Source organism: Pleurodeles waltl, chromosome 8, assembly GCF_031143425.1.
Source record: "Pleurodeles waltl isolate 20211129_DDA chromosome 8, aPleWal1.hap1.20221129, whole genome shotgun sequence".
Taxonomy (NCBI): domain Eukaryota; kingdom Metazoa; phylum Chordata; class Amphibia; order Caudata; family Salamandridae; genus Pleurodeles; species Pleurodeles waltl.
In genome coordinates, this window is record NC_090447.1 from 508,656,586 (window position 1) to 508,669,933 (window position 13,348).

The 13,348-nt window shown below is 40.2% G+C and overlaps 1 protein-coding gene across 2 annotated transcripts in view; it reads left to right on the forward strand.

The window, feature by feature from the left end:
* The window catches only part of GCC2 (GRIP and coiled-coil domain containing 2), a 418,679-nt gene that overhangs the window by 129,038 nt on the left and 276,293 nt on the right, over positions 1 to 13,348 (forward strand). For both annotated transcript variants that reach the window (XM_069204470.1, XM_069204471.1), the window contains exons 6-7: positions 6,837 to 10,103; positions 10,195 to 10,267. In XM_069204470.1, the coding sequence (XP_069060571.1) occupies positions 6,837 to 10,103; positions 10,195 to 10,267 (3,340 nt within the window). The remainder of the gene's footprint in view (positions 1 to 6,836; positions 10,104 to 10,194; positions 10,268 to 13,348) is intronic.

A 13,348-nucleotide genomic window follows, 5' to 3' on the forward strand; every position in this document is an offset into this window, starting at 1 on the left:
TTATACTGGAACCACTGTCAGTAGTGCAGTACGAGCTTACAACATTTCCTTAGAGTGCTTACCCTAAGAATAAAGGATTTGAATTAATGACCCATAAACACAAGTTTGAACAGTATTAACATACAAGCACAAATTTTGCCTTCCCTGCAACCAATGCTCTTCCCTGATTCATAATGTAGCATTATAAACTGGCAACCAGAGGGTTTGTGCTGCAGGGGGTTGGGCCTAATTGTCCCAAGGACAAAATAAACATTACAACTTGTTGTCCTTGACCCCAAACAAGATGCCCTGGGTGGCGGCTATCGGAATTCCACACCCCTGCGTATGAGGAGGCATTGTAAATTTAAGAAACAGATTTCTGTCGAAAGATCAGCTTCTAAAATTCAGTGTTTTTGGTTTATTCCATCTATGTTTATGTTCAACATGTAAAGATGTCCTGGAATGTTATCATCTGATGTGAACTTGGAGCAAAACAGCCACCAGCATGGACTCTTTGTGAGATGCTTCTGCAGCCCATGACTACATTTCTACCCTCTTCTAGGATCCAGCATTGATTCTTCTTCTGTGCATTGATCAGTTTATTTAGGTGAAGTGAGCATATTTGTGTGTACTTCTCAGGACTCAGCCTGCAGTTGGGGCCTTGTTCTGGCAATCTTCCTGCCTCTTATCAGGCAACCAGGACAAAAGTGGTGAGTCCCTACATGGTCCGCTCAAGAAGCTGGATTGATGGGCTCCTCTATGAGGCTCAGTCGATGGGCATAGTATGATCCACAGCATCTGCCCCCGAGGCATATGTGCCTCCCACCATGATACTGCGGTGACCAGATGATACCATCTCCTACAGCATTGGGGCTGCAGCACCATCATAACGTGGCTGAGTTGCCACTTCTGACCCAACCCAGTCACGTCAGTCTTCTGAGACTTGAACTGCGACTGGCAATGACGCAGCTGCACCCTGGAGAATCAATAGATCATTGCAGGAGTTTTTGGCACTAATTCTTTTAGTGGCTGCAGCACTACCTGACATCTTGGTTAAGCTGTGCTGCTTATCTGATCCTGCTGCACTGATTGGTGGAGGCTAAGTCTTTGTCTTGTTCTTTGTGGGCCACTCTTCTGCTGTTTTGCTGACCCTGGGATCTTGAGGGTGGACCTGGCCTTCGGTGCCTTTTGGTCTCTTGATGGTTCTATGTTGTGTTGCAAGCGCTGATTTGGAAGATTTTATACATATGTCCATGATTGTCCTTTTATTTACGTTGGTCTCCGCTTAAGGGCCTCCTTGCATGAGTAATAGTAGCAGACATTTGATGACATACTTTATCAAACCTGACCTGAAGGAAAGAAATAGGTAGCCAGAATCATTAACTGTTGAAACAGTGGTAGTACTACCTTGAAGCCCAATTATGAGCCCCCTCTGTGCTTTGGAGTGTTTCTCTTTGTAATCTCACACTGAGGTGTTGGTTTACTACACTGACATAACGTGTATACAATATGGAAATATCCTCATTCTGTAGCTGTGTTATTGTAACGTGTACAATAAGCTCTCAGCAATATCCCTCACGTAAAGTACCTTACCATTCTCAAATAATGATTGTCTGAAATGATCTCTAATATAGGTAAGAGCACGTCCCATCCCTCATCTGTGGGACACCTTTCTCATAGGTTTGACCTGTTATCCGGTTTCATTACACTCTGTGGGCATTAGGTGTTCAACAAAGAAAATAAGAAAGAGGGGCAAATATCTGGGAGATTTATATGGTCCTGTGCATCATTCTCCCAAATCATGCAAAAATTAAAAGAATGCAGAGTTCCAAAAGAAAAAGTCGATCCTCACTACCAATGTGGGGAGGGGTCAGTTGGTACCTGCAAGCACTTTGTACTTGGAACAAGAGCCCGCACTCACCATCCAGTGACATGCTTCATCATTGGGCCATGCTCCTCGTCAGGCCGGCACGGCAATGCCTGACGGGCCCCTCAAGGGGGCTCTTTGCCAGAGATCTTATCAAAATATTTGCTGGAGATGTATGCATAATCCAAAAGTACAAACCTTTTTTTACAAAATGGAGCCCCTGTCAAGATTAAAAACAAAAGAGAAGGTAGGGGAAGTTGGATATAATGACCCAGTCCCCCTGCACATTGGTTTGTTATATGTCCTGTACCCCTATTCAAGGTACTAACATAAAGCGAGGTCGTGTGTGGGTATTTCATACACTACCTATCCCAAAAGTCTGGTCAACATGTTTCTCGCTCAGTAGTCTAAAGATCTGTTGGCGATTTGTCAGGACCTACAAAGAATCCTAATCCTCGCTGTCAAATCGACACATACCATAAACCTTATTGTAATTTTGGCAACCTAAGCAGGAACCTATAGAAAAAATAAAAATAACTTGTTACTCATGCTTCATTTTGACAGCAACAGGTATATCTCATTGTGTGTCGATTAGTGTCAAGCATCTAAGTGGAAACAACCACAGACACTCTTGGTGCTCAAAGGACGTGAAATGTGAGAACAACCATGTGTCACTGAACCCTATGTTTAATAGGTTACCTCTTACCCTCCTAGAGTCAGAAGAATAGACCCTTAGGAATTGCACCGGGCGTTAATAGATCAAAAGAGTCTACTAATCTAAACAAAATGGTTAAAAGAGAAAAATAATCAGTAATATATTCCACCACACAAGTTTGGGCCTCTCATAACAATGAGTCAAACATTATTGATAGTTTTCTGCGCGTGATAGGCTCATGTTGAAATTGTTTTATGAATACAGCTCAATCTGAAGTAAATTGGAGAACAGTGTTGCAAATTAATCCGGGGATACTATTGCTCCAGAGTCTATATCACCAGTGTACCCCTAGTAAAAACCCTCTGTAAAGGCTCAATCATATCTGCTAAATAAAACTCCTTGTATTTCCGATATGTGAGGGATAGCCCAATTCAAGTTAGATAGTACTCAAAATTAACACTTCATGTATGAAGACTGGGAATCATGGAGAGATGTCCCTTATCCTAATAGTCATTTCACCCGGTCAGAATGTGATATGTCTGTGCAGCATGTAAAAATGCTACCAACCATTAGGTACAAAATTGATAGAAAAATTGCGTATGTCTAAATGCCACATGAAAAAGTATTGTGCAAAATATTCACCGTAAGTTGCACCGTCCCCAGTAATGATAACCACTGCCCCAAAAAACGCATCGTCCTAAAGAAGGAATACTCCTAAGTAGTTCTGGTGTCATAATGCCAGTCCTGAAGTTTGATGGCTCCCACCCACCCGGGGATCAAACAATTAACCAGGTAGTGTGAGTTGAAACGCTACCAAGTGAAATCAGTGAAATGGTCACAACAAGTTTGACAGCTTCTGCCTGGGGTACAAACAAAACATGCAATTAACTGGTTAGCGTGTATGTTAAAAACAATGCTAAATGTAGTCAGCAAAATAGTCACAGCAAAGATCACCAACAGTAAAGAATGGCATTCGGATATGCATCTATTAGTAGAAAAATATGGTGCTCCAAACCCCGGCGGGGGAAGGCCAAAAACAGGCACACTTGCTTGTAGCGTGAACACAGGGCCAGCTTTAGCGCTCGTGAAGCCCTGTGCGAGTTTGTTTTTTTGCACCCTCCCACCCCATGACCACCTCCTCAGATCCCTCACTACCCCCACCCCCCACAAGCAAATGTGACACTCATCTCTCCATAGCACCCTTTCACATACAGTCATTTGTTTTAAAGCACTTGTAAAGGCTGGCTTTACTAGTCCACTTAGCTATCCACACAAAATATAATTCTGTTCTTTGCAGCAGGCATATTAACCCTCTACACTACTTTATGGCGAGTCAAAAGCTGCCGCTAGACAAACCTCTGATCTCTCTGTCTAGCAAGAACATTAATAACAAGAGGTATCTTGACATTTGAATTGCTTCATGAAGGCTGGACGCACAAGAAACGTTTCAGCAGGTGTTTTTAAATCGCAAGTTTCATAAGCTATTGCTAAACACAGCGCCTCCCTGAGGTCAGCACCTGGTGCGGCTGCACCACTCGCAACACCTTAAAGCCAGCCCTGCGTGAACACAGCTATCCGGTACACCTACACCAGCTCTGTGGTTCCCGCGATGGAGTCTGTACGGAGGGGGGAGTTGATCAATGGAAAAAGTGATGTAATAGAAATAAAGAACGGATTAGAAAATCAAGCCCAGAAAAGTGAAGGCCATCTTGGAGTGATGAAAAATAGCGATAGATGCCACATTGCAGTGCCGGCCTGATGAGGAGCATGGCCCAATGATGTAGCATGTCACCGGATGGTGAGTGAGGGCTCTTGTTCCAAGTACAAAGTGCTTGCAGGTACCGTCTGACCCCCTTCCCCAAATTGGTTGTGAGGATCCGTTTTTTCTTTTGGAACTGTGCATTCTTATGATTTTGGCATTAGATGTTCAACCTTTTCTCAGCTTTTTTTTCTCTGTCTCTGCTCAGTGTTACTCTCCTAATAATGCCTCAACAATTACGCCTATTAGCAACCCATGACCTTTTTCCTTACATAAGACACTCTCCTCACTCCTCCCAGTAAGGATATATAAGCCCTTCTTTGCATCTTCAATTTCTACTCTCCTTCCTTAGTAACAACGAGTAATGATCCTGATTTGATGCAGTTTCATCACTCTTTGAGCCTGCCTCCAACATTTTCATTGCAATTGTTAATGAACAAAAAGCCTTTGTTGAATTTCGGTACCTCATGGAAATTGGAACACTGCATCCTCTTCTAAGTAGTACATTTGGCACTAAATACTGTTAAAACTGTGAACTCCAGATTACACTCTCTTCTACATAACTGTAGATTAGTAATGAAATACAGATTGAAAATTGTTTACATCAGTGTTAACCATGATTTGAACTGTACTCACGGAAACGTCATTCAGTGACACATCTCTTAATATCATGACTCTTCTCCCAAATGATTACACCATTATAGTGCATGATTGACATGGTAGATCCAAGGAGAGGCTTAAGTATTACAATAAGTAATTACTGACTCTCATTCCACCTTCCAGTGTGTGATCACAGAAATTAAATCAGAGCAATCTTCTCTTATGAGACTTAATGTTATCTGTCACTCTCCTAGTAAAAACTTGCCTTTGTAGAATAGTGCACAGAAGACATGATCAATCTTAATGATGTAAATTGTTCCATTTTCACCCTTACTGATTGTATATATGAGGAACTCAATGTTGTAGCCCTGTTTAGAAGCAAAAGAATAAGGCTCAAACATTCTAGTTGCTGCTTTTCCAGGGATGTCCTTGAAAAAAGAAAATTCTTTAGAATGCTGGAATAAAGGGGCAGTCTTCCTCCTCATCCAATCTTCCAGTTTGTATGCTGGCCTGAAGATGCTACCTGGGAAATATTTTCAAAGAGTCGGCCACCTACATTAAATCTCTGATAAGTACTGCTGAGAATCACTTGAAATGGTCTTTGATTTAGTTAAAGCTGCAAATGTTATTATCTCTTCTAAATTTGAAGAGTTATTCAAGTTATTTCATCAGATTTGAACTTTCATTACCTCTCTTGCATCAAGTGTGTGCTGCGGTGCCTGATTACCTCAAGTAAGAATCATCAACAAAAAAAACACTCTGCTGTAATTTGGCGTCACAGCACACCCTTGATGCACTAGGTGTCTCGGTTGAGACCCCAATGGTGAAGCATGCTACCAACTAGTTTAGTAGGTGAGGGGTCTTTTAAAAAAACGTAACGGTTTTTCCACACAGACGAGGGAAATACATCCCAGTTAGACAGATGGAGTATGGTAGTGTGCTCGCTTTTCATTGTTTAATGAAAACTTTCACAACCCACATAACTTTAATGAACATGAGGCATGTGATTGTTTTTTTTTTTTTATGTAACTAAAGTGTTGTGTGGTAGCGCATGGTCATTTACAGACAGACCATTTTCTATTGAAATGGCCACTAAATTTGCACACAAATGATAATGTGTGGAAATCGAGTTTCACTGAATATTTATCATTTGTGCATCACCAAGTAAAATTGTCATGATTTGTTTTGATCCTATTAAAATCAGTTTTCATTATACGTCAGACTTCCCAAAAATGTGCTTCATTTTTGCTTTTCAAACTACTGAATGTGTACAGTTCATTTGCAGGTTTTTAAGTTTTGCTCTGTTACAAAAATGACATCCTACAGCCACCCTTTCTTTTCACACTATCTGTATGTGAATGTGAAGATTTTTGCATAATTCACTTTACTTTTCTTTCATTGCAAACTTTGTAAACACCGTTCCTTGTGGTAAAAAAAAAAAGTAAGCAGCAGTTTGTCAGAAGACATAGCCTGACCTTTAACCTCTGTCATTCAAGCGCAGCAAATGTGACAAGATAAATATAGAATTTAAAGGCATATTTAGTTATTGCTTAGTCTTTGACGATCCTCTGAAAATTGGCTTGTCACCCACCAGTGGATCGTGACCTACATTTAGGGAAACAATGCTAATAGACAATCAATGAACTACATTTCCCAACTGACATTTTGTTGTGTGGCATACTGTAAAATAATGCAACATACGAGTATTGATGTCACTGATCATTGAAGAGAAAAACAAGCGTAATGGGTGTCTAGGGGGACACAAAGCACATTTAAAAACATTAGTAAGCTCAAGGAATGATAGCATCCAAAAAAAGCCAGTGAATTTGGAAGAACTTATTGCTATCCTATGTTATTCTAGGCAATCTTTGGTAGTTAAAAACAGGCATGCATTTTAAACTGTTTTAATATTCTCTTTTGTTATAGTTTGTGATCCACTATTTCTTGTCACTGATACTATGTATGCTTTTCTGAAGGATGCTGCAAAGAAGGCTGCCAAACTTCAAGAACAATGGAACCAATCAAGTGAAGACTGCCATAAGGAATTTGAAATCCTCAAAAATGAACTTGAAATGTTGAGATGCAGCCACAAGGATGAGGTAGGCATGCTGCAAAAAAAACTGCAAGAGTCTGCTGATCAACAGCTAGCCCTTGAGGAAAAGATGACAGTGCATAGTAATCAACAAGATAATATAAAAAGACTAGAGACAGAGCTTCATCAATTGATACCCACTTATGAGGAACAGATTTTACATTTGAATAAACAACTGGAAGCTGCAATCGAAGAGAAAAATCTCGAAAGCAAAAGACAAGAACATTACCAGGTAGAGATTGCTGATCTTAGAAATGAGCTTCTTAAACTGAGGTCTGTCCATCAGGAAGAAGTATCTAACCTAGTACATCAGCTTGAAACATATGGAAAAGAGTATGTAGAAGACAGGAAAAGAGTAAATGAACTTATACATGATATAACAGAGCAGTTCCTGTCAAAAGAGAAAAGTATTCAGGATACGTTGAATGAAAATAAAGTTAAGTATGAACAGGAAATCATACTCCTCAAAGCTAGCATAGACGAAAAGAAAGAGAACTTCAGAAAACGTACAGAAGTACCAACAGACTTATCTTTGGAATCAGAGACAAAGGAACATGTGAAACATTTGGAATATGTCTTAAAGGAGCATGAATCTCAGGTTAGCATCATAAGAGATGAACTCACATATACACATAATGTTAAATTAAAGCTTGAGCTGGAAATCCAGCACTTGAAAGATGAGTTTTTTCATGAACGTGAGGATTTAGAATTTAAGATCAATGAGCTGCAGCTTGCTAAGGAAGACTGTGCTTGTTTAATAGAAAAATTACAATTTCAGCTTCACAGTGCAGAGGACAATTATGAAGGGATGATACAAAGACACAATCAAGAAGTTCTTGTTTTGAGGAATCAACATAAGAAGGAGATTTTGGATTTAAAGGAGAAGTTAATGTCCAGTTCCGAACAAGAAAGGGCATCGTTGATTTTTGAAATGAAGGTCCTCAAGGAACAATGCGAAAAACTTTTACTTGAAAAAGATGATGCTGTGTCTAACTATGAAAGCTTGAAAGAAACTCTTGTCACACTGCAGAATGAGCTAGGTGAATCTGCAGGAAAGATTAGTAGAGAATTTAAAGCCCTGAAAGAGCAGCAGGCAACAGATCTCCAAGAACTGCAGCAAAAACTCAGAACTGCTTACAATGAAAAAGATGCTCTTCTTGAAACCGCAAATAGTCTTAAAGCAGAAATTGAAGCTTTATCTGCCCAGCACTCTGAATATGAAGAGCTCAAACAAACCTTAAGTTGCTTTCAGGCAAGAAATGACGAAATGGTGGCTTCCTTACAGCAGAAGGATGCATTGTTAAAAGAGCTTGAAGAAAAAGTCAATGATCTTGGCTTAAAAAACACCGATCTACTGGCCTCTTTGGAAGCTTCCCGTGAAGAACTTTCCAAACTCCAGCATATGTGTACAAGGGAACAGGCTTGTGTTTTAGAACTGCGACAGAATACAGAAGCTATTACGAAAAACAATAGTCAATTAAAGCTAGAGTGTGAGGAATGGTTGAAAAAACTAAAAGAAGCTGAAATGGAAAAAGACCAAAATGTTAAAAAGTTAGCAGAAATTGAGAATCAACTTGAATCTGTTAAACAGGAGAAAGAAGCGCTGGTTTCTGATGTCCAGTGTCTAAATGGTGAAGTAGTAAAACTTAATGGAGAAAAAAGCACAATCAGAAGAGATATGGATAGAATATTATTTGAAACAGGCAATGATTTGGCATTTAAGGAACAGATTGAGACATTGCAAAATAAATTACAGCTAGTTAGTGTGGAAAAAGAAGAACTGATCACCTTGTATGCTAAAGGCCAGCAGCAAAGATTGCTTGAGGAAGACGCGCTACAGTCTAAGGTACACGCTCTTCAGAATGAAGTTGATAGGCTGCTTGAGGAAAATAAAGCAATAACAACGGATTTTGAGAGGTTCCTGTCAGAAAGAGGTGGTCCTTTGGCAGTTACAGAGCACATTGAGAATATGAATAATAAAGTGCAACCAGGAAATGAAGAGAAAAAAGAATTATGCAGAGATCAGCAGAAGATGATACTTAATGATGAAAAAATATTGTCTGAGGTGCAAGCTCTTTGTATTGAAGTTGAAAATTTGTGTGAAGAAAAGGAGAAGCTAAGTAATATATTTGAAAGGGATCAGCAGCAGAAATTATTTAATGAGAAAAAGCTACTGAGTGAGGTACAAGCTCTTCATATTGAAGTTGAAAATTTGAGTCAAGAAAAGGAGAAACTGTCTAAAGATATTGAGAACTTGGTGGCAGAAAGAGACTATTTCTTGAGCAATAAAGAAGAATGTGTGAATCTGCAAAGTAAATTACAATTGATTACAGTTGAGAAAGATCAACTAAGTCAATTATATGAAAAAGAACAGCATCAGAAATTGCTTAATGAGGAAAGGTTTGCATCTGAGGTGCAGGCCCTTCAACTGAAAGTAGAAAAACTTCTAGAAGAGAAAGAAACAATGTCTTTCAATATTGAGAGTTTTATGTCAGAAAGGGACGATTCATTGGCAGCTAGGGCACAAATTGAGTCTCTGCAATATAAATTGCAGTTGGCTATTGCGGAAAAAGAGAATGTAAGCAAATTATTTGAAGACGAGCAACAGCAGAAATTAATTGTAGAGTCTCGTCTCAGTGACTTACTGGTGCAAATGGGTAGCAACATGCACTCAGAGGAAAATAAGGACATTGTGGCCATTCTTCAAGCTGTATATGAGTCTGTTGCTAGACTGAAAAAAGAAAGTCAGACCATGGTTTTCCAAAGTAATGAAAGGTGTCTTCTCCTCCAACAAGACATGGAGCGACTTCAGGAAGAAAATGAGGCTCAGGGTGCAAAGCTCAAAACTCTAATTGAGGACTATGCAAAAGAAAAGGTGCTTTTGAAGGCTGAATTGGAAGCTACTGTGTCAGAAAGAGAATCCATGAAGGGAGATCTTCTTGTCATGAAGAGTGAAAATGAGAAGTCAAAACTGGAAAATCTTGATCTACAAGCTCGTATTGAGGAGTCTACAAAAAAGATAGCATGTCATGAAAGTCAAGTAAAAGAACAGCAAGAGCAGTCCCTCAAAGCAGTACAAGAAAATATGGAAGACTTGCTCGAACAAAAAGAGTCTGACCTGCACAATTTGAGACCAGAAATCACGTTAAAGGTGGGTTTAAGTTGCATTGCTTTCATCGTTGCATTGTCATTTCATCCTAACTTACTAGATGGTTGATGTAATTCTATCTTTTGCGTTTTAGGATTCTGTGGATAAAACACTAGCAGTAGAAAGTAATCAGCAGTCTACAATAACTGAGCTACAGCTGAAAATAGGTAATCTATGCATTGGCTTTATGATTTCAGAATGTGTGTAACTGTGATTTATTAGATTTTAAGACAAGCTTAATTATTTATTCTTTTCAAGATTTTAACCCTCCTTCTTCTCTGCCAGCAGAACTGTTCAAATAGGGGTGTGTGACATAACATGCATGTATTAGTTTACTGTGAGAGCTCTAAATTATTTGGCACATAATAATTATGAAGTACTGCTATCTCCAGTATCAGTAGTCCTTTGTGGACTTTAACTTAATGGGCCTCATTTAGACAACGGCGGTAAATTGACAAAACAGTTGTACTTTTTACCCTCCTCTTTGGTCCCTCGCCTTGTTTAGAGTGCGTGCCAATTATGTACGCCCTTTGGATAGAGTAAACAAGTTTGGAAATTACATCTGAAGGGGCACCCGATTAAAGGTGGCTCTTTTGATGTCTTTTCCACTGGTGTCACTTATGTCTGTGACTACTTTTAGCAAGTTTATAAAGTGCAAACATGACCCTGGTATCAGAGTGCTGTCCATACAAAACGAACATTACTGAGGTGAAGATTAATATTTCCTCAGCATGGATGAAGAGTTAGGGAGTGATTGAGAGATATTGCTCCCATGAGGTATTTGGTTGCTATGCTAGGTGGGCATGTGCATAGTTTTATTCTCCTCTGTGCAGCAGGTAAAGAAAAGGAGATCAGACTTCACAGTTCCTTTATTTGTACAGTTATAGAGGACTGAGATGAGTGTTTCAGGGAGATCTTTCGGCATCCTGGGTTTGAGCGCCTTAGCTGCATTCTTAGATAGGTTTAGGTGGTACATTATTTTGAATGAGGTGGGTCCAGTATTTGTTAGTCTTCTGTCAGTTGTGGTGGATATTGGCCCTGGCATGATGTGAGTTTCTGAGTTTTGGTATGAGTTCCTAGCGTGTTTCTATGTAATTGTACAGTAAATTCAATAATTGCCCACATTCCAGTCTAAATGTAGACTGTATGCATATTTCTGTTCAAGGAGAGGAGATTCCTTTCTGTGCTCAGACTAAGTAGTCTCACTCTGACATCTCTTCTGGGCCTGCCTGTCTTATGCACTCTCTGTGTGCCTTTGAACTGAAAATAGTCACTCTAACCTACATTCTCGATCATTCTTTTTACTTCCTCTCCTTGGTTATCCGGAAAATAACCACCACCAGGAGGGTCTACAGAGAGAGAGTGCACTTTCATAATCATGTTAGGCAATTGCCTTGCAGTGAATGACTGTCCTTATTTAGAGTCTTCCTCTGTTTGTTTTTATATCTCTTGAGAGTATGATAATGTTGCCCCCTTTTGATTTTTATGCACCTAGAAGACTGTGGTGAGATCTTAAGGAGAGACCTCTTCTGTTTCTCTGCCAACAAAAACAGTGGTTCCCACACCTATGATCTATATAGAGTTCCTTTTCCGATTTTCTTTTCTATGAGGAGTAGTCAATTTTCTATGTCCATGTTCTCAAAGGAAGATTCCTCTTTGAATTGTGAGATGCTGATTAAAATGACCGAGGCTAGGAGAAAATGGCTGATTACAGTAAAAGGAAAGGAAGCTTCTTGTGTGGCGCTCGAGGTCTCGGGCAGAGTCACATTTCAGCCCTGGCTTCCCTATATGACACAGCTTTGCTGACACTCTGCTACCAGAATTAGCGTGCTTGGGGCCTCTTTGGTGCTGCTCTGCATAAAGCTGTGACCTCAGGCCACCGTACAGGAGTGATCTCTCAGCTGGTTGAGCATTACTTTTCTAGACTCTCAACCTATGCATACCCCAGCCAAAATAGCACAGGCATTCTGAAGTTCACTGTGCCTATGATGGGAAGACCAGACTGAATGGTGGGGATTAGTTTGGCTGAGCGCTACTGGGACAGGAATGCACACCTCAATCTCCAACGTCTGATCGGGCAGCAACATAGGGGAGAGCACACTGTGAATTTGGCTGGGAGTTGCCACTTACTGCTGTCCTGGCAGGCTGGAGGGGAGCTGGTTTTATCTTGGTCAGTGCCACAGTCAGGACCATGGGTGGTCATTGTTGAGCCCTCATCAGCGTTGCTGAGCTTTACTTGTCTCACCACGCATCATCTCCAGCTCCTGGTCACTTAATAAGCTTTGTTTACTTTTCTTTTCCTCGCCTCATCAAAGATCATCTCCATGCGGCTACCAGGTGAGATATGCAGTCTTGATTTCTGTTGTCTGTGATTCTTAGAAAGGTGGATGCTTTATCGTGGTGTTTTTAAGGTGTTTGTTGCTTCAGCACTTTAGGGATCTGCTCCTACCACGCCTGTTCTTTGTCTTTCATTATTGCCCAGATTTGGTGATGGGTAGCATGTCTAGAAAGAGAATTTTCAGTTTGCGGTCCCAGGCTCTGGGAGCTCATCGAATAAATCATTTTCTGGCGGTCATCTTCCTTCATACATAACATACGTGACACCTTTCACTTTCTACATTTAGTTGAGAAATGGAAGAGAATGAGGCATGTATGGAAATGGTGACAGAGATTATAGTTTCCTAATTGACAGTTATTATGCAAACCCTATGGTGCCTACAGGCTGCAGCAGTGGTGATATTAAGAAAATCCATGACACTCCTAGCATTATATATTTGGGACAAAGGAGTAATTCAGCAGAGTCTTTCTGTAAAGATGTCTGGGCAGAAGACAGTGAAGACGTTTTGTAAGTGGTACCAACTTCAATGTGGGGATGTAAAAAATAACATAAAAAGAGAAGTATAGGGAGACATGCTTGGTACTTGGAAAAGGGAACTCATTTGGCAAGACAAGAAGTTAAGAAGATTGAAGAGGTCAAAAGGACAGGTTAGAAAAGACACTGAAAATTAAGATTTGTATTCTGAAACAAGTGCAGAAAAGGTTTAATCGTGCATTTTGAGTTATCTTCGGAGATGGAGAAGATTATAGATTATCTGAATGTCTAAATTTTGGAGAGATAAATAAAGTGAAGAGCTGCACCTGTTCTGTGTGAGGCAGTTTCCCTTAGCCTGCGTGTGTGTGTGTGTGTGCAGGCGTAGCAAGTGTATGCCTGGATGTGGGGAGACGCACACACGCATGTACTGGATGTG